Source organism: Talpa occidentalis, unplaced genomic scaffold (genome assembly GCF_014898055.3).
Source record: "Talpa occidentalis isolate TD23 unplaced genomic scaffold, MPIMG_talOcc4v2.1 talOcc4.9, whole genome shotgun sequence".
Lineage (NCBI taxonomy): Eukaryota > Metazoa > Chordata > Mammalia > Eulipotyphla > Talpidae > Talpa > Talpa occidentalis.
In genome coordinates this window covers 32,398,192-32,418,113 of record NW_023605305.1, presented here as the reverse complement: position 1 = coordinate 32,418,113, position 19,922 = coordinate 32,398,192, and the positions used below count along the sequence as shown (strand labels likewise).

The following is a 19,922-nucleotide window of genomic DNA, read 5'->3' as shown; positions in this document are numbered from 1 at the left end:
AAAATTATAGAAAAGGTTAACTCTAATCAAATATGTAGATTGCAGTAGTAAGGAAGTAAATTATTTAAATGCTGTGAATTTCTAGGTTTTTCTGACATAGAAGGTGAACTTCATTGGGCAGATAAGTCATTATGAATATGTGAGACTGTGAACAGTATATACAACCATGTTAGCAGAATATTTCCTGGTGCATTTAAGCACTTATTTAAGTTGCCTAGCCAAATAATGAAAATAAAACTTTAGAGTCAAAACCAGTTCATTCAAGTAATTCCTCGTTTGATTTTTTTTTTAATACACTAATTCCAGAATGGAATTTCTAATTTAAGTACTTTAAAACATTAATGTATCTTTTTAAAATTAATTTTTATTTTTTACATCATTGCTCATTTTTAAACAATATTTGCTTCCCCCTACCCCCTCAGGTGTAGTCCCCATAGAGTTTCCTTCACCAATGCACCCGTTCTCCGTCACCTCAGTCCCCTGTGCTTCTCCCCCCCTCCCTCTGATCCCTCTCCCTCCTCCTCCCCTGCAGGATGTCTCTGATTTATAATTGTCCATTTTTGCTTTGTTGTGTAAAACATTAATGTATCTTAAGAGCATTCAAAGAAAGTTGAGAAGTCGGGGTTATTATAAAAGAATAATGATGTTAGGTATACATATACTTTATAGAATAAATGTAATGTGCTTTCAGATGTGTACAACCTATGTAATTTACTGAACTTTGTTAGAATTTTAAACTTTTCATTCTGACTTTCTCCCTCTTCATTTTACGTTTTCAGGATTATTCTAGTCAGGAAAAGATAACAATCGCTTTTCCTTTGCTGCTTTCCTAGACAACTTCTATAGTTTAGCTGTTAGTCCCAGAGAACTCATTTGATATTCTAAGTGTGTATGTACCTCTCCCAGAAGACAGGTTTTAGAGAGTTAAGGGAAATGTCTCTATTATTATTAAAAAATAATTTAAATATTTTGTACTGTTCTCTTCAACAAAAATTACTATGCTTCATAAAACTTAATGTTTTTCTATGTTTTAATGTATATTAGTGTTTCCATTAAAAAAATACATATGATTCTTATTTCCTTCTGGTGATTCTTAAATGCATTACAGTTCCTTGGGAACCTGTGCTTTTAAAATTTATCTTTTTAAGCTTACTGTTGGAATTCACGTTTGAGCAAAGACTGAGTTTTTAAGACTTTATGTAGAAACTAGCCCTCCTGTTTTGTTAATTTGAAATATTTGTATACTAGCAATCCCAGGATATTGATTAATTTTTTCCTAACTGTAGGTGCTGGGCTCTTGCGCTATTTGGAGGAAATGGTGAGACAGGATTTGAGCAAAATTCTACTTACTCAGTGTTCAGCATTTCTATTACATTGACTGATGAAGGTTATGAACATTTCTATGAGGTAAATAATTAAAATGGTATGTTTTTTAAATACATAAATCAGTTTATATAAAATTGTAATCAAAAACAAATTTTTTTTTTAGGTTGCTCATACTGTCTTTCAGTATTTAAAAATGCTACAGAAGCTAGGCCCAGAAAAAAGGTAATAGTACTTAACAGAATTGGACCAGAAGCCACTCCTATACTTCAGTCTTCAGGCTGCCAATAGACAGACATGCTTTACTCCTACCTTAATGGTTTTTCAGGCATGTCCTGCTTAACTTCCTTTTACTGGTTCCATACCCTTATTCTACATGTAAATATATATTAAGTATTTTACATTTATGGGGATAGTCTGTTTATTTTTATTCTTCACTTTTCTAGCTGATGATTCTAATGGGAAATTTAAATACTTCTAATTGTAATTTTCTTTTCACAGAATTTTTGAAGAGATTCAGAAAATTGAGGATAATGAATTTCATTACCAAGAACAGGTATTGGAAGTCAAATTCTTTTTGAATATTATCTGTGACCAAGTTGAAACTGGTGTGGATATTGTTCTTCTTTTTGGAAGTGTCACTGAAGTTTTAATTCTGCCACTCTCTGTCATGTGAGTCTCAAGATGGCCTTGAGGCTGTCTGAAAATTAACTCTTGTGTTTTTTAGTATTCGTATTGAGTAACAGAGGATTAGTCAGCTTGACATAGATCATTTTGGGTGACAATCATTTATGTATGTAGTCATCCATCTGTCTAGCCTTTTGATAAACATACATGGGGAACTTGCTGTGGTACTTGATATTTCGGAAGTTAAAAACTGAAGACATTCTACAAGATAATCTGTTGTAATTGCTTTATGTTAGAAACTGTGTCTTTTGGGATTTTAGAGCAAGGAGAGCATTTGTCTTGATTAGAATAAGATTATGGAAGGCTTTACGGATGTGGTAAATTTGAATGAAGAGAGTTTAGAGACATTCTAAGCAATAGGAAGTACATAGGCAAAGAACTCTGGGATAATGTGAAAAAAATGAATGATCCTACTTGTTGATAGCATAGGGTATATGCAAGGGGGGTGTTATATGAGGCTGAAAGGTAAGGAGTTTAGAGCAGAATTTTTTTTTTTTAAAGATTTATTTATACAAGCACTGGTTACAGTCAGAAATGCGGGAAAGTGAGAGAATTTCAGGGAACAGAACAGGCAGACTGGCAAAGTACACTGCTGAGGGGAGCAGTGGGCAGCAGGAGAGGTCTGCACACCATATGGGACCCTCACCTGGGCAGCTGGGGATCGAACCTGCGCTGCAGAGGCTGCGGGCAGCTTTGTAGCACAGCACTCAACTGCTGTACCACCGGGGAGGCTCTAGAGCAGAATTTTTTTAAAACCCTTTTGGTGTTTTGGATTCCTTTGGAAATCTGTTGAATCCTATGGACCCCCCCTTTAGAAGAATATTTCATCCCTTCATCTTTTCAAACTCAGAAAAATTGCCATGCTAGTTATCATCTTGATTAACTTTATGTTAATAGTTTGCATATTTTGTTTCTCTTTCTTTCTGTTTATGTATGTGTGTGTGGTTTTTTTTCCTCTAAAACATTAAAGATCTAATTACAAATACTGTATTTCACCCCAAATTATTTTTTAACATTTATTTGCTACAAACAAATGTGTATCATCTCACTAAAATTATTACACACAGGAAATTTAACATTGAAACAATACTGTTTATTGTTACACAAGCCATAGAATAGTGTTTTTAAGTGCTTGAAATAAAATACTGTAGTTTAACAAAGGAATATTGAAATAATTCAAAATAACTAAAAATAGTAATATGTGTCTCTATTACTATATTAAATAACAAGATCTAGTAGGTGTAATAATTGTTAAAATTTTTAAATAACAGTGAGAGTAAACGATACTTTGAAATTTGCAACTACTATAGTGTTATTATTAATAGTGGTTGGTGCTGCTACTATGACTGGTTTGTTGCCAATATTCATAATTGAACAGAAACACTAACTTAGAAGTTAGTAAAAATAAATATGTAATTTCTTCACATTCATGTTAGTATTGTGAAGATAGTCTATAAAATAATCTGTAGTAATTGCCATATTGTAATGTTAGAAACAGTGTATTGTTCTACCTTGTCCACTGAGATATTGTGGAAATTGTCAGTGAGCCAAAGATTAAGAGCCCCTTGTTTAGAACCAGTTCAAACAACATCTTCAAAGCTGCCTTTTTGGATCACCACCAGAGGTGATTCCCTGAATATTTAAGTAGAGAGGACTTAAGTACGTGAAGACAAGATCACAAAATCTATGAGCTTCCAGTTACTGATTCCTTTTGCTTTACATACTTGTAGTCATTTGCAACTGAAATGGATATCTTAAGGCTGCTATGACCTATATCGGCCATTAAAGGTCCTGTAGACACTCCTCCTTGTAGATTGTTATACATAGAACCTTCAGGTCCTGCCCTCTACTAAGAGTGATTTTGTCCAGAGTTTTTACTGACTATGGTAGCAAGATGTGGGCCAGAACTGTGGTAGGCAGGTAGGGGGAACAAGGATTGTGGACTATAATCATAAGTGATGCCCATATTCCCTTTTTCTAGGATTGGCTTTTTAGCATTTGCTGAATTACATTTTCTTTCTGCCTATGTAGTTCCTTCTTAGCAAGACATTTTAAGATTTTTTTTTTACATTTTGTAGCTCATTTTTCATCTCTAGCAGTTTTTATTCATGTTTGATTTTAAAACATGAACCCAAATCATGTTAGATTAAAATATGATCAATGTAAAGTCAGAATAAATAGAAAGGTCCATATCTGTGAACTGCTTAAATTAATTCAAGTAGCTCAGCTTATTTTGGCTTTTATAAATTTCTGCTTTAATCAATGTTATATCAATCTTTTCTTTTTTCTTTTTTTTTTAAAGTAACAATGCTTTATTATATTTATATTCACATATTATATATAATAATATGCATATTATTATTATTATTATTATTATAAGTTCCATATAACCAATTGATTCTTACAATACTTTTATTAGCCTTTATTGGACTCTCGTGCCCTATGAACTGTGGTTGCAATTCAACCATGACTTGGCAAGGCAAGAGTATGAATAAATGTTTGATTACGGCCCAATTCAGCAAAAACAGCCTTCTGTTACTAAACTAATTTTTTTTTTTTATAATAAATTTTATTTTTATATTCCCCATACAATTTCAACCCCCCATTTTGACCCCAATCCCTCCCCTCCCTCCACCCACCCCACAAAAGTGTCTCTGGTTCATAGATTTTTGTTGATTTTGATTTTCACTTTCTTATAGTTAATTCATTTTCCTGGTCCCTTATTTAAGTTTTCTAGATTCCTGCTATGAGTGAGACCATCCGGTATTTTTCTTTTTCTTTCTGGCTTATTTCGCTGAGAATGATCCCTTCCAGCGCCATCCATGTTGCTGCAAATTGCATGTGTTTATCTTTTTTGAATGCTGAGTAATATTCCATGGTATATATGTACCACATCTTCTTGATCCAGTCATCTATTTTTGGGCATTTGGGTTGTTTCCAAAGCTTAGCTATTGTAAATAGTGCTGCTATAAACATAGGGGTGCAGGTGTTCTTTGGAATTGATGTTTCTGTGTCCTTTGGGTAAATACCTAGGAGTGGAATTGCTGGATCATATGGAAGCTCTATGTTTAGTAGGTCCAGAAATCTCCACACAGCTCTCCATAGTGGTTGGACCAGTTTGCACTCCCACCAACAGTGCAGAAGAGTTCCTTTTTCTCCACACCCTCGCCAACATTTGTTGTTGCTAGTTTTTTTAATATGTGCCATTCTCACTGGTGTAAGATGGTATCTCATGGTAGTTTTGATTTGCATTTCCCTGATTACAAGTGATGTTGAACATTTTTTCATATGCCTGTTGGCCATTTGCATTTCCTCTTCAGAGAAGTTTCTTTTTAGCTCTTCTGCCCATTTTTTGACTGGATTATTTTCTTTGTTGTTGTTGAGTCTCATCAGCTCTTTGCAGATTTTTGTGATCAGTCCTTTATCATTAGTGTTGGGTGCAAAAATGTTCTCCCAGTCGGTGGGGTTTCTCTTTGTTTTTGTTATTGTCTCTTTTGCTGTGCAGAAGCTCTTTAATTTGATGTAGTCCCAGCTGTTTATCTTTGCCTTCACTATCACTGCTTTGGGTGATGTGTCTGTAAAGATGTCTTTGATGTGCAAATCACGTAGTGTTTCGCCTATATTTCCTTCTATGTATTTTATGGTTTCAGGTTTTATGTCTAGTTCTTTAATCCATTTTGAGTTGGTTTTTGTGTATGGTGTGAGGTAGTAGTCAAGCTTCATTCTTTTGCATGTAGCGGCCCAGTTTTCCCAGCACCATTTATTGAACAGACTTTCTTTGCTCCAATGCATATTCTTTGCTCCTTTGTCGAAGATTAGTTGACCATAAATCTGTGGGTTTATTTCTGGATTTTCTATTCGATTCCATTGGTCCGTGTGTCTGTTCTTGTTCCAATACCATGCAGTTTTGATGATTATGGCTTTGTAGTATAGCCTGAAATCTGGGAGTGTGATGCCTCCATTCCCTTCTTTTTTTTTTCAGGAGACCTTTGGCTATTCGGGGTTTTTGGTGATTCCATATGAATTTCATCAATAATTGTTCTATTTCTTTGAAGAATAACATTGAAATTTTTATTGGAATAGCATTGAATTGGTATATTGCTTTTGGTAGGATGGCCATTTTAATAATGTTTATTCTTCCAATCCATGAGCAGGGGATGTCTTTCCATTTCTTTGTATCTTCTTCTATTTCTTTAACAGTGTTTATAGTTTTCTTTGTAAAGGTCCTTTGCCTCTTTGTTAGATTTATTCCCAAGTATTTGATTTTTTTTGTTTCGATAATAAAGGGAATGGTTTTTTTCATTTCTTCTTCTTCAGATTTATTGTTAGTGTATAGGAAGGCTTCTGACTTTTGCATGTTGATTTTGTATCCTGCCACTTTGCTGAACTGATTGATGAGTTCAGTTAGTTTTTCTATGGAGTTTTTGGGGTTCTCTATGTATATTATCATATCACCTGCAAATAGTGATAGTTTGACTTTTTTTCCTATTTGGATTCCTTGTATGTCTTTCTCTTGTCTTATTGCTCTGGCTAGGACTTCCAGTATTATATTGAAAAGCAGTGGTGAGAGTGGACATCCTTGTCTTGTTCCAGATCTTAATGGAAATGCTTTCAGGTTTTCACCATTGAGAATGATACTGACTGTTGGCTTGTCGTATATGGCCTTTATGATGTTGAGGTATGTTCCTTGTATCCCAAGAATTTCAAGGGCTTTTATCATGAATGGGTGTTGCACTTTGTTGAAAGCTTTCTCGGCATCTATTGATATTATCATATGGTTTTTATATTTCTTTTTGTTGATGTGTTGGATAACGTTGATTGATTTTCGGATGTTGAACCATCCTTGTGTCCCTGGAATGAATCCTACTTGGTCGTGGTGAATTACCTTATGGATACACTGTTGGATTCTGATAGCTAAAATTTTATTGAGGATTTTTGCATCAGTGTTCATTAGGGAGATTGGCCTATAGTTTTCTTTTTTTGTGTTGTCCTTGTTCGGTTTTGGTATTAGTGTAATGTTGGCTTCATAGAACGTGTTAGGTATTATCCCTTCCTTCTCAATTTTTTGGAAGAGTTTGTGAAGGATAGGCACCAATTTGTCTCTGAATGTTTGGTAGAATTCATTTGTAAATCCATCAGGTCCTGGGCTTTTGTTTTTCGGGAGGTTTTTGATTACCATTTCAATTTCGCTAATTGTAATTGGTCTGTTTAGGTGTTCTATTTCTTCTTTATCTGGCTTTGGGTGATTGTAGAGTTGTAGGAATTTGTCCATCTCCTCTAGATTGCTGAACTTGTTTCCATATAACTGTTCATAGTAGTTATTAATTATTCTTTTGATTTCTGCTGTGTCCGTTGTGATTTCTCCTCTTTCATTTATTATCCTATTTATTTGTGCTTTCTCCCTTTTTGCCCTTCTGAGCCTGGCTAGGGGTTTATCTATTTTATTTATTTTTTCGAAGAACCAGCTCTTGGTTTCATTGATCTTTTGGATTGTTTTTTTAGTTTCGATTTCATTTATTTCTGCTTGGTTTTATTATTTCTTCTTCTACTGGTTTTGGGTTTTTTGTTGTCTTTTTCTAGACCTTGAGCTTCGAGATTAGGTTGTTTCTTTGAGTTCTTTCTTGTTTCTTGATGTGAGCATCTATTGCTATATATTTTCCTCTTATTACTGCTTTTGCTGCATCACATACATTTAGGAAATTGGTGTCCTCCTTGTCATTCAATTCAAAGAATTTTTTAATTTCTTCTTTTATCTCCTCGTTAGTCCAGTGGACTTCCAGTAGTGTAGGTTTCAATCTCCACGAGGTAGGAGAGTACCTTGCCTTCTTTTTATGGTTTATTTCTAGTTTGATGCCTTCATGGTCAGAAAAGATGGTTGGTATGATTTCAATCTTGATGTATCTGTTGATGTTTGTCTTGTGCCCCAGGATATGATCGATCCTAGAGAATGATCCGTGTGCGCTTGAGAAAAATGTATACTCAGATTTTTTTGGGTTTAGTGTTCTATATATGTCTGTTAAGCCCAAGCACTCTAGATCCTTATTTAGAGCTTTAGTGTCTTTACTTATTTTTTGTCTTGTTGATCTATCCATTGTTGATAGTGGCGTGTTGAAGTCTCCCACTACGTATGTTTTCTCTGATGTCTGTTTTCAGAGATGCCAATAGTTGTCTGATATATTTTGGTGCTCCTTCGTTTGGTGAATATATGTTAATGAGTGTTATTTCTTCTTGAAGTATTGTCCCCTTGATCATAATGTAATGACCACTGGGGTCTCTTTTTATCTTTTTAAGTTTGAAATCTGTTTTATCTGATATGAGTATAGCTGTTCCTGCCTTCTTTTTTTGGTCCATTTGCTTGTAGAATTATTTTCCATCCTTTAACTTTGAGTCTATTTTTATCTTTTGCAGCTAAATGTGTTTCCTGGAGACAGCAAAAGGTTGGGTTTGTTTCTTAATCCAACCTGCAACTCTGTATCTTTTTATTGAAGAGTTTAGTCCATTTACATTTAGAGTTAGTATTGATATGTTAGCATCTGTATTTGCCATTGTGTTTGTCTTTCCTTTGATTTTATTTATTTATTCTTTTAATAACTTTCTTTGGCCTTCTTTTGTTGTTATTCGTCCCTCTGAGGTTCTGGCTTTAGGACTCCTTGTAGTATTTTTTGGAGTGGGGGTTTAGTCGTAATAAAATTCCAGAGTTTCTGTTTGTCTGGGAAGGTCCTTATTCTTTCTTCAAAGAGGAAGGAGAGCTTTGCGGGATAGAGTATTCTTGGTTGGCATCTGTTTTCTTGGAGTCTGTTGACTATGTCCCTCCACTCTCTCCTTGCCCGTAGTGTTTCTTCAGAGAAGTCTGATGTCAGTCTGATTGGTTTCCCTTTGAATGTTATCTGTTTCTTCCCTCTTGTTAGTTTCATTATTTTTTCCTTGTCTTGGATTCTTGGGAGCTTTACTATTATGTGTCTTGCTGTATTTTTCCTTTCGTCATGGAAGTTTGGTGTTCTTCTTGCTTCTTGTATATCAATTTTCAGCTCCTTCTTCGCGTTTGGGAAGTTCTCTTCAATTATATCCATGAATATTTTCTCTGTTCCTACATCTCTCTCCTCTCCTTCTGGGATTCCTATAACTCTTATATTTCCTTTCCTCATGGAGTCAGATAGTTCCCGAAGTCTTTCTTCAGTCTTTTTCCTTCGTACTTCTCCTTCCTTTTCTGTTTTAGTTCTTTTTATTTCTGTGTCTTCAAGAGTACTTATTCGTTCTTCCATTTCATCTATTCTGCTTTCATTGCTTTTCCCAGAGTTCTTTAGCGTCTCCATTAATTCTTTGATCTCCTGCATTTCTTTTACTTCCCTCTTTAGGGACTCAATTTCATTCTTCTGGTCATTAATTATTTTCCCCTTATCATTGTTTTCCTTTATGACTTCTGTCAGTTTTTTAATCACAGCAATTTTAAATTCTCTATCAGGAAGGCTCAGAAGTTCTTCCAAGTTACTGTCGTTGCAATCTGGTAGATGGTTTTCTTTTTGCTGTGTGCTTTTTTGCTGAGGAGTTGCTGGGTTGCATGTGGTTTTTCTACTCCCTACTGCCTGTTTTCTAATTTGCCGTATTCCTTGTGACACTGTGTTGCTGGTACTGGCCGGCATCTTGGGCGACCTTCCCAGCTCACCACTGGCTCCTCTGGGGAACTTCTGCTGGGTTCACAAGTCTCCAGCAAAGAAAGGTCCCTGCTGCAAAATGGCGATGTGGGAACGTGCTCCCCTGCACGCCCGGTCTGTCCCAGTGGTGGGTGCTGCTCCCCTCTGGGCTGGAACTGCAGGCTAGAAGGCGCCCGGCATGGGCAAGCCTCCCAGCTTACCTCTGTCTTCTCGGTGAGCCTTCTGCTGGGTTCACACAGTCTCCAGCAAGAAAGGTCCCTGCTGCAAAATGCCGGTGCAGGGGACGCGCTGCCCTGCACGCCCGGTCTGCCCCAGAGGTGGGTGCTGCTCCCCTCTTGGCTGGAACTACAGGCTAGAAGGCGCCCGGCATGGGCAAGCCTCCCAGCTTACCTCTGTCTCCTCGGTGAGCCTTCTGCTGGGTTTACACAGTCTCCAGCAAGAAAGGTCCCTGCTGCAAAAATGTTATATCGATCTTTAATGGCCGATATAAGTCACAGCAGCCTTAAGATATCCATTTCAGTTGCAAATGAATATTTGCAATATTTAGTCTTTTCCTTCAATAACGACAAATTGGAATCCCTTTTCAAACTATTACATCTTTTACTTCTTTTTTTTTTTCCTCTGCCACTGCCTATTACAGCTTTTAAATTAAGAAACTTTAAAAAATTATTTCACATAGAAATCTATGTTTCTGTAGGCAGAAAAACAGAAGTTGATGTAACAATAATGTAATTCAATGAAAGTTTGGGGTAGACAAAAAAATTAGAGGATGGAAAATAAGTGTGTGAGAAGATGTAGAAAAGTTGCTGGTGGGGTTGTAAAATAGTGTAGCTATTTTGGAAAACAGTTTGGCAGTTCCATAAAATGTTAAAACATAAGAGTTACCATATAAACCAGCTGTTCCCCTCCTAGGTATATACCCAAGAGAATTGGAAACACATGTCTGCACAAAATCTTGTACACAGGTGTTCATAGCAACATTATTTACTATAGCCAAAAGTAGAAATAAATGTTCATCAATGAATGAACTATTAAACAAAATGTAGAATATGCATACTAAGGAATATTTAGCCGTTAAGAAGAATGAAGTACTGACTCATACTACTACAACAGAAATGAACCTTGAAAACATTATACTGATTGACAAAAGCAGACGCAATAGGTCACATATTATGTGATTCCATTTATATGAAATATCCAGAATATGAAAATCCATAGATATAGAATATGACTTGATAGTTGCCAATGGCTAAGGTGAGGGGTGGGAAAAACTGTTCAAAGGATATAGATGTGTCCTTTTGGGATAATGAAAATATTCTGGAACAAGATAGTGGGGATGGTTATACAACTTTGTACATATACTGAAAATAAATTGCATAATTTAATTTTAATTTTAAATGTACACCTTAAAGGTGTAAATTTTATGGTATGTGAATTATATATGTTTTTTAATTCGAAGAATACCCTTTCTGTGTTGTCCATTGTCTTACCAAAGGTCTGCTTTAGCTAGGGTCCTTAGCATTTTCTCATAGGAAATATTTTAAGTCACTCAATTTCATAGTTGACTGATTAGAGCTGTTAATTTATAAGTAAGTGGCTAGTGAAAATAACTACTAAAAAAATTAGGACAAAATAGGAGGAGTTATTTTATTTATCTTTATTTCAGGTAGTCTCCCAACTTTATTCATTATTTTTGTCATATATATATAAGTTTATGGCATGCAATGAATGTAATAATTAGATGCATGTATAGATTGCAAAATGATGACCACAGTAAGATCAGTTAACATTTTTTTCTCTTCACATAATTATTTTCAGTAACTTAAGACAAGTCAAGAGGATTTCCTATTGTGAAATAATATTATTTCTTTACAGACAGATCCAGTTGAGTATGTGGAAAACATGTGTGAAAACATGCAGCTCTACCCACTTCAGGACTTTCTCACTGGAGATCAGCTCCTTTTTGAGTACAAGCCAGAAGTAAGGAGGTTTTCATTTCTAAAACTTAGTTTTACAGAAAGGTGGGGGCAGTGAGAAAATGCAGAGATGTGTTTTAGGAACTGTGGAAATGGAGAAAACTTGGTTATATTTAGTCATGTTTTTATTTGTTTAGACAAAAGAAATATTAATGGTTAATCAATGTTAATGTTAATGTTAATCTTTCATGATTTTAGTATATGGTTATGTTTTGAAATAAGAAAATTAAGTTTTCTTAGGTTATAGTATCATTTTTCAAGTGTTGAAACATTGCTCAAAGTGATTTCTAAGAATTCTATATTTAGTTACTAAACACATAAAGTAGATTAGCTTACCTTTTCATTGAAGTGGAGATTCTGGTCAATTAAATTTTAATCATTTGGGCCTCCCTGGTGGCGCAGCGGTTGAGCGCTGGGTTGCGAAGCTGCCCGCAGCCTCTGCAGCGCCGGTTCAATCCCCGGCCATTGGTGAGGGTCCCGCATGGCGCGCAGACCTCTCCTGCTGCCCGCTGCTCCCCTCAGCAGTGTACTTCGGTCCTTCTGCCTGCTCTGCTCCCTGCTCTGGCTCTGGTGAATCCTCTCACCCTCCCGTGCTTCTGACTGTACCCAGTGCTTGTATAAATAAATAAAAATCTTTAAAAAAAAAAATTTAATCATTTGAAAATATTTACAAGAAAAATACTCCCCAAATTAGAAATATCTGACTTAGAGACAGTATTACACACAGATAAATACTTGTTGGGTGTCTTTCCTCTGTTACTCTGGGCAATAAGTATTGATAATTTTGCCTGATATTGGTTAGCAGTTCTCACCCATGGGTGATTTTGCCCTGCAGTGGTTGTCAGTGGCTGAAGACATATTGGTTCTCATGATTGGTGGTGTTTCTGGCATATAGCAGGTAGAAGCCAGAACTAGTAAACATAGTATACAGTACAGAAGATGGCACTCAGAACAAAAAATTATCCATCCCAAGATGTTAATAGTATTGAGATTGAGAAACTTTGATATAGGGTATTCAAAAACTACTAATTTTAAAGAGGACGGAGAAAGGTAAAGGAAGAAGCAGCAACTATATGTGCTTATAATCTCCCTAGAATGGCTGGGTCTAGGGTCCTGCATATTTTTTTCTGAACCACCATTTTTTTTCCTGCAAGAATTGATAGGGTTTCAAAATTAACCCACAAAATCTTATGTTTTGGGCCACCCTGGTAGCGCAGTGGTTAAAGTCTCAGTGCTATCAACTATGCCCAGCTACTACGACCTGAGTTCGATCCCTGGCCAGGGAGCTAACTCACATGGTGAAGCAGACCTCTCCTGTCTTGCCCACTGCTCCCCTCAGCAGTGTATTTCAGTCAGTTGCCTGTTCTGCTTCTCACTCTGTTTCTGGTGAATCCTCTCACCCCTGTACCTCCTGCCTAGACCCCAGTTCTTATAGGCATGAATAAATAAAATAAACCTTTAAAAAATATTCTTACATTTAATCCTTATGATAGCTGAAGGGTTATTGAAGAAAGCCCTACATTGAGATCATTTTACTGATTTCTTGGGTACCAGGTGGTATAATATTAGTACATAACAGTTAAGAGCATAGTCTTTGGAACCATACACAAACTTAGTTAGAACCCCACTTTTGCCACTTCTTACCTCTGTTGTTCTGTGCAGATTGCATAATCTTTAATTTGAGCAAATTACTATGCCTTTAACCTCTGAGATTTTGGGTATGCGTTAAGGTTGTTTTCATGATTAAATGAAGTAACATGTGTTAAACACTAATTGGCACATAGTAAAAAGCTTAGTTTTTACTGCTAGTATTGTTGCTGTGAAGGATTTGAGATGAGCACTCTTTGTAGCATTATCAAGAAATGCATTTGACACAACTGATAAACTAATAGATTTTATTTAGGTGTTCATGTACTATAGTTTCATGAGTATCAAGATACTAGGATCTGGAGGGGGTTCCTGACAATGTGGCGTTGTCTTTTAACAGGTGTGTCAGGTTAAAGTTATTATGGTTGTTTATCTATCTCCCTTTCTCTCCTTTATTTCCCCCTAAGGTCATTGCTGAAGCCCTTAATCAACTAGTTCCTCAAAAAGCAAATCTTGTTCTACTGTCTGGTGCTAATGAGGGAAAATGTGACCTCAAGGAGAAGTGGTTTGGGACTCACTATAGTATGGAAGGTAAAATATTTTAACATTGTTCTAGGAATTTTTAATCCTTAATAATTTGTCTCATGGTTCTAGTAAGGAAAAAAGTATAGGAAACTATTTTCTGCTGTTTATATTAAGTGAAAAAAAAGTCTTGATAATTTGGGGGCAGAATTTTGACTATTGTTTAGAAAAGTGCTTCTAAAACTTTATTGTGCATTCTTAACACCTGGAGCTATTATTAGCATACAGATTTTGATTCTGTAGGTTTGAGATGGGACCTGAGATTCTGCATTTCTAACAAGCTCCCAGGTGATACCAAAGTTGCTGAGTTTACACTTTGAATAGCAAGAGCTAGAATGCCTGGACATGTCATTCACAGTTATCCTGAGAAAGGACAATTGATTTGTGACGGCCAGTTGTTGACTGGTTTATTATAAGAGAATTCTAAATATTGAATTGTTTATTGGATCAATTTGTTTTTCATCTCTACAGATGTTGAAAATTCTTGGGCTGAATTGTGGAAGAGTAATTTTGAATTAAATCCAGATCTTCATCTTCCAGCTGAAAACAAGTATATAGGTCAGTGAAATAGCAGTGATTATATGTAATCTATCTATGTACTAGTAGCAAACAAAATAATAGCACCTTTATATTATACTTTTCCAGAGTAGCATCTGAATTCATATTTGAGTATCCCAATTACACTCTGGGGTAGGCATTACTATTTTTTTTACTCTTGCAAGTAAGAAAATTGAGGTTCAAAAAAGCAGAGCGACTTGTCCAAGACTATTGAGTAGGTGAAAGGAGGAAACATTTATTTTTTTTCCCCTCTTTTTTCTTTTTTTTTATTTTAACATTTATCATTTTTTTACATTTTTTAGACAATATACCAGTTATGGTATATACACAAAATGGAGTATTATTCAGTCATAAAAAGAAATAAAGTACTGATCCATGCTACAACATGGATTAACATTGAAAACATGCTAATTGAAAGAAATCAGACAACAGGTCATACATGATTCCATATATATGAAATGTACAGAATAGGTAAATCCATAGAGACAGATAGTTGTTAGTGGCTGGGATGGTTGGGATGAGTAATGTGGAGCAGCTGCTTAGTAGATAGAGGCGTTTCTTTCTGGGTGATGAAAATGTTTTGAAACTAGTTAGAACTGGTGGTGCACAGCATTGTGAGTATAATAAATGCCTCTGATCATTCACTTAAAAATGGCTTATTTTATGTTCTGTGAATCTAACTTCAAGTAGGGAAAAATGCCTTTTTAAAAAAATCTTGCATATTTCAGATAATTCTGTTCCATAGCTTGCACTTTTAAGTATGTAAACAATCCATTTTAAAAAAGTAAACTTATGAAGTACTTTTAAGTTTTCCTTAAGGTAGCTGTTTCTCACCTACAGATTGATAAAATAATTTGTTTCCATTAACTTAAAGGACAAGTTTGACTTTGAGCAGAACTATTTTGTAACCTTTCAAACATCCAAAAAGTTGTTAAAAGACATTCAAGAATGAATTCATACATAAATTGGTTTATATAACTGTCCTCACCTAAAGTCCCTCTTGCACAAGTTAAGATTGTATTCGGAAAGGGAATAAAACAGAATGTGGTGAGATCAGAGTCAAATTTTGGAAAATTATAGAACTACAGTTTATTTAGTTTAAATCCTGTTTGGGATTTTCTAACTTACTGTACTCCAGCATTTGACTCTGGCTTATTTTTGCCAAAAGGAAAAGTTACTCAGATTTCTGAACCCAAGAACACATTGCTGGGAATTTTGTTGAAATAACTGAATGCATTAATTACTCTTTCCTTTTGTTAGCCACGGACTTCATGTTGAAGGCTTTTGATTGCCCTGAGACAGAATACCCTGTTAAAACTGTGAACACTCCACAAGGTTGCCTATGGTATAAGAAAGACAACAAATTCAAAATCCCCAAAGGTAAAATGTTTCTTTACCTAGAAGGAACAAAATAAATATAGCAACTCTTTTTCCAGTTTGTAGTAACCTTTTTTGTCTGTGTCTATTGCCAACCTCTCTTTCTCCTTCTCCTTGAAGATGACCTCTAGGCTTATATATGAGATTCATACTATTCTATCACAGAAATCCTTATTGTCACTATGGACTCCAGGAAATAAATATTCATGCCTAAAATAAAATTGTTTTCAGATTTTTTTCAGTTAAATGAAAGCAGTGCCAGGCTTTTGGCTACCTTAGGGAAAAGGTGGTAATCTTTGAACATTATTTCTGAAAAGACATAGAACAAGAGTATGTTGAAGTAAATTATTCCTAATGCAATAGATATCCTAGTCTAGCATTACTAAAGTGAAATATCCTGTCTCCCTTGACAGCTTTGTTTCTCAACATAAAGGAGGCATAATTAAGAGTTAGACTCTAAGGTCTAACTCTAAGGTCTTCAACGTGGTGGCCCAAACTGTTGACTTTTTATTTTCTGTTGTTGTGCGTAGCCTAGGAACTTACTGAAGCAACTTAGAATCAAATATTAAGTGTTCTTGGTTGCCATTTAACCCATTTTCCTAACCTCAACACAACTGTACTGTAGCGCTGAGGAATTCTTATGTGTATCGGGAAGGTGTTTCTTCAATTTTTCCTGAATAGGGTATTAGAGTTTCTGAAAATGTCCTCAACATTTATTCAGCTTTCTTGGAGGCTCTTTCAGTGCACATTGGGATTATTCCCTTAATTCTAGTTAACATTTTCCCTGATCAAGGCCTTGCTGAGTATCTGTCTACATATTAAATGTGTTCTTCTCATAAAGTGTCCCTTGTGGACACTATTTGGAATGGTAAATATTTACCTCTTAAACACCTCTAACAATAAAAATGTAATGAGGATTTAAGGATTAGTAATTTATTTCAAAATTGAAAAAAATAGGGTAAATAGCAGATGTATAAGATATTTGAGGTCTCTGGACTATATTACCTCTGGTCTTTTTTTTCAGCATATATACGTTTCCATCTGATCTCACCTTTGATACAGAAGTCTGCAGCAAAGTAAGTATTGTCTTTTTTTTTGGAAATTTTTTTTTTGTTATTGGAAAACTTTCATTCTGAATCATTCTGTCATTTTTTTCTATCTACATTTGAGCTATGCTTCTGATTTATTTTTTCTATGTCCCAAAACAAATTATTTATATTGATATTAAGCAACAAAATGGATTTGTGACTGCCAGTACCTTTATATAAAGTTTGCTGATAGTGTAGGCTAGTGACAGGATGATTGGAATTGGGAAAGTTCTTTAGGAATGAGTTTGGGTTAGCTTTCAGCCTTTAATGAGGACTAATGGATGTGGATCCTGTATTTAGAGGATGCCAAGAAATCTGATATACTTTGTTATTAGCAAATTACTGACATATTTATGTAGATAATAACTGTATTGTGGGAGGTCAGAGAGCCTAAAATGTGCCTAAAACATAGGAGGTGCTCAGGAAATGTTTGTGTTCCCTTTCTGTCCTTGCCACTTAAACTGTAAAATCCAACCCTAACATGACAAGCACCACTGTAGGGTTAATGGAAGTTATCAGGTTTTAGCCACCCTCCCGCTATTAGCATCTATGATTGACACCTGTGGTCTTACATGCATGCCTGATGGGGGGACCTGGAGTGTGATGCAGGCGTGCGTAAGTGGACACACCCGGGCCGAGAGATCGAGCCTATCAGGGCGGCAGCAGAGGGTTGCGTGGCAGTGTATTGGAAGCCCGCGAAGAGACCACGAGAGAGCCCATAAAGCATAAAGATTTGCCAGGCCTAGGAGGCCTGTTAGCTTTCTGGCCCCCCCGGCCCCCCTGCCTGCCCTGTTCCTGGTTGCCTCACTACAAATGGTGTAGAAAGATCATTAAAAGCCTGAACAAGCCACTGAGGGCTCCAGGACTCCCCTTTTACCTGTCTGCCTGAATTAATAGAGAACCCATTCTGTGCCTTGCTGGCACTATAACCACTAATCTTTATTAATATCCACTTTAGAAATGCATTGCCCCCCTCCTGTCTCTGAGATTTAAAATTTCTCTGTCAGAAAACCTAGGCTGCAGGGATAGCCAGAGCCTTTAGACCAGTTTCCTTTGATGCCTTTTACACTTACCCCATTGTGCAGTGTAGATATAATTTCCTGTGTGCATGACATGAAAAAGATTGGGAAGTATTGCTGAAGATAGGAGTTCTATAATGCCTGTGACAATTGAGTCTCAGGTAAGCTGCATTTGCCTTTGATCTCAGTAGTTTTACATTCTGGAGTAGTAAATTAATATCTTCCTAAATGTGAAGTTTCTTAGTCTAAAAGCATTTCTATGCAAATCTATTTTTTGCCAATTAATGATGTTGTTTGCACTTTATATTTCAGTGTGGTCCTCTTTGATATCTTTGTCAATATCCTTACCCATAACCTTGCGGAACCAGCTTATGAAGCAGATGTGGCTCAGCTAGAGTATAAATTGGTAGCTGGTGAACATGGTTTAATTATTCGAGTGAAAGGATTCAACCATAAACTACCTGTGAGTACACATTCTCTGTTTTCTTCATAGAGAACTTTAAAATTTCTTATTTGTTTGTTGCACTTGTAGCACCAAGCATAAAGACTTGTGTGTGAGGTGCTGTACAAAGAAAGAAGTGTTTATTAATGTGAGTTTTTGTGTTTTCTTGACTAATAACAGCTATTTTGACTTTGGCCACAGATAGAGCAACGCACAATAGTGCTAGCACACAACCTGTGCTTCAGACCTAATTTTATTTCCCTTGACTGTCAAGTTTCTTTTGACCCAATACTGACCAGCATTTAGGGCTGGTGTGAGTGTTATTGCAACCATACAGCAATAGCAAACTGAAAGCACCTGGCACATTGCCTAGCATGCAGTTCACAGAGTAGAACTCAAACTTGTCCTTTCTTCCTCCTCTGGTACCTGTATCCCATTGTTTCAAAACATGTGTCTATTTCCCTTCTAAATTATGAGCCTTTTAGAAACAGGCCCTATATCTTTTCAGTAACTTACCTTTTGGTGAGCAAATTATTCCAGTGTTCTGTCAAAAACTTCATAAACAGAGGCAAAAATAATATGGGGTTCTAGCTAAGAGGGTTAGATCATTAAACACTGGATAATATAATATTCTCAACAACACAGTTTCTACCTGTAAAAAATAGATTAAAACATTTAAGAAATTTAAAAATGAAATTAAGTGATAAAATAAAAAGAATAGTTCTCTATATGACTAACTTGATCATAAATCATTTTGACACAGGTCAAGGGAGAAATGCTATATGAATATAGTGTAAATGCTAAAAACTCATTTAATAAATTGCTTGAGTTGGCATTTCTAACAAGTAGGAATGGAGGGATGTTAGTTAAATACAATAAAAACTTTAACAGTAGTGATAGACACCAGCTGATGAAATGCTGAACATTAAAATCTGGAAAAAAAGCCAAGGAGACCCATTATTGTTATTCAGAATTATTTTAGAGATTCTGGCTACTACATTAATTAAAATAAGAAAATGAAATAAAATAACACTTGGGAAAGTGCTTTTTCTTTTTTTTTTAAAATCATCTATTTTTCAATAGATTCAGTTTTTTTTTTTTTTTTTTTTTAAGATTTATTTATTTATTTACACAAGCACTGGGTACAGTCAGAAGCGCGGGAGGGTGAGAGAATTCACCAGAGCCAGAGTGGGGAGCAAAACAGGCAGAAGGACCTAAGTACACTGCTGAGGGGAGCAGCAGGTGGAGAGGTCTGCACGCCATGTGGGACCCTCGCTGGTGGCTGGGGATCGAACCGGGGCTGCAGAGGCTGCAGGCAGCTTCGCAGCCCAGTGCTCAACCGCTGTGCCACCGGGGGAGGCCTGGGAAAGTGCTTTTTCTTTGCAGATGATGATTTTATTCTTAGAATACCTAAAATATTGCTAAAATTTAAAAATGTGTATTTGATCATAAGATCAATATGCCAAAACCAATGGCTCTTTTTTCCTATAGTAACAGTAAACACTTAGAAGTGCATGGGGAACAATATCCTATTTATGATATTGAGAAAAACAAGAAGATACCTAGGAATAAATAAGCACAAAACATGTCTAAAGAAAAGTATAAATCTTACTGATAGGTGTAAAAATAGA

General features: G+C 35.9%; 1 protein-coding gene across 4 annotated transcripts in view; it reads left to right on the top strand.

Annotated features, from left to right (window-relative positions):
• NRDC (nardilysin convertase) overlaps nt 1-19,922 on the top strand; it is a 62,301-nt gene that overhangs the window by 32,874 nt on the left and 9,505 nt on the right. For all 4 annotated transcript variants that reach the window (XM_054691366.1, XM_037498272.2, XM_037498273.2 and 1 more), the window contains 9 exons: nt 1,287-1,407; nt 1,490-1,548; nt 1,825-1,879; nt 11,538-11,642; nt 13,693-13,816; nt 14,279-14,365; nt 15,626-15,745; nt 16,767-16,818; nt 18,162-18,312. In XM_054691366.1, coding sequence (XP_054547341.1) covers nt 1,287-1,407; nt 1,490-1,548; nt 1,825-1,879; nt 11,538-11,642; nt 13,693-13,816; nt 14,279-14,365; nt 15,626-15,745; nt 16,767-16,818; nt 18,162-18,312 — 874 coding nt within the window. The remainder of the gene's footprint in view (nt 1-1,286; nt 1,408-1,489; nt 1,549-1,824; nt 1,880-11,537; nt 11,643-13,692; nt 13,817-14,278; nt 14,366-15,625; nt 15,746-16,766; nt 16,819-18,161; nt 18,313-19,922) is intronic.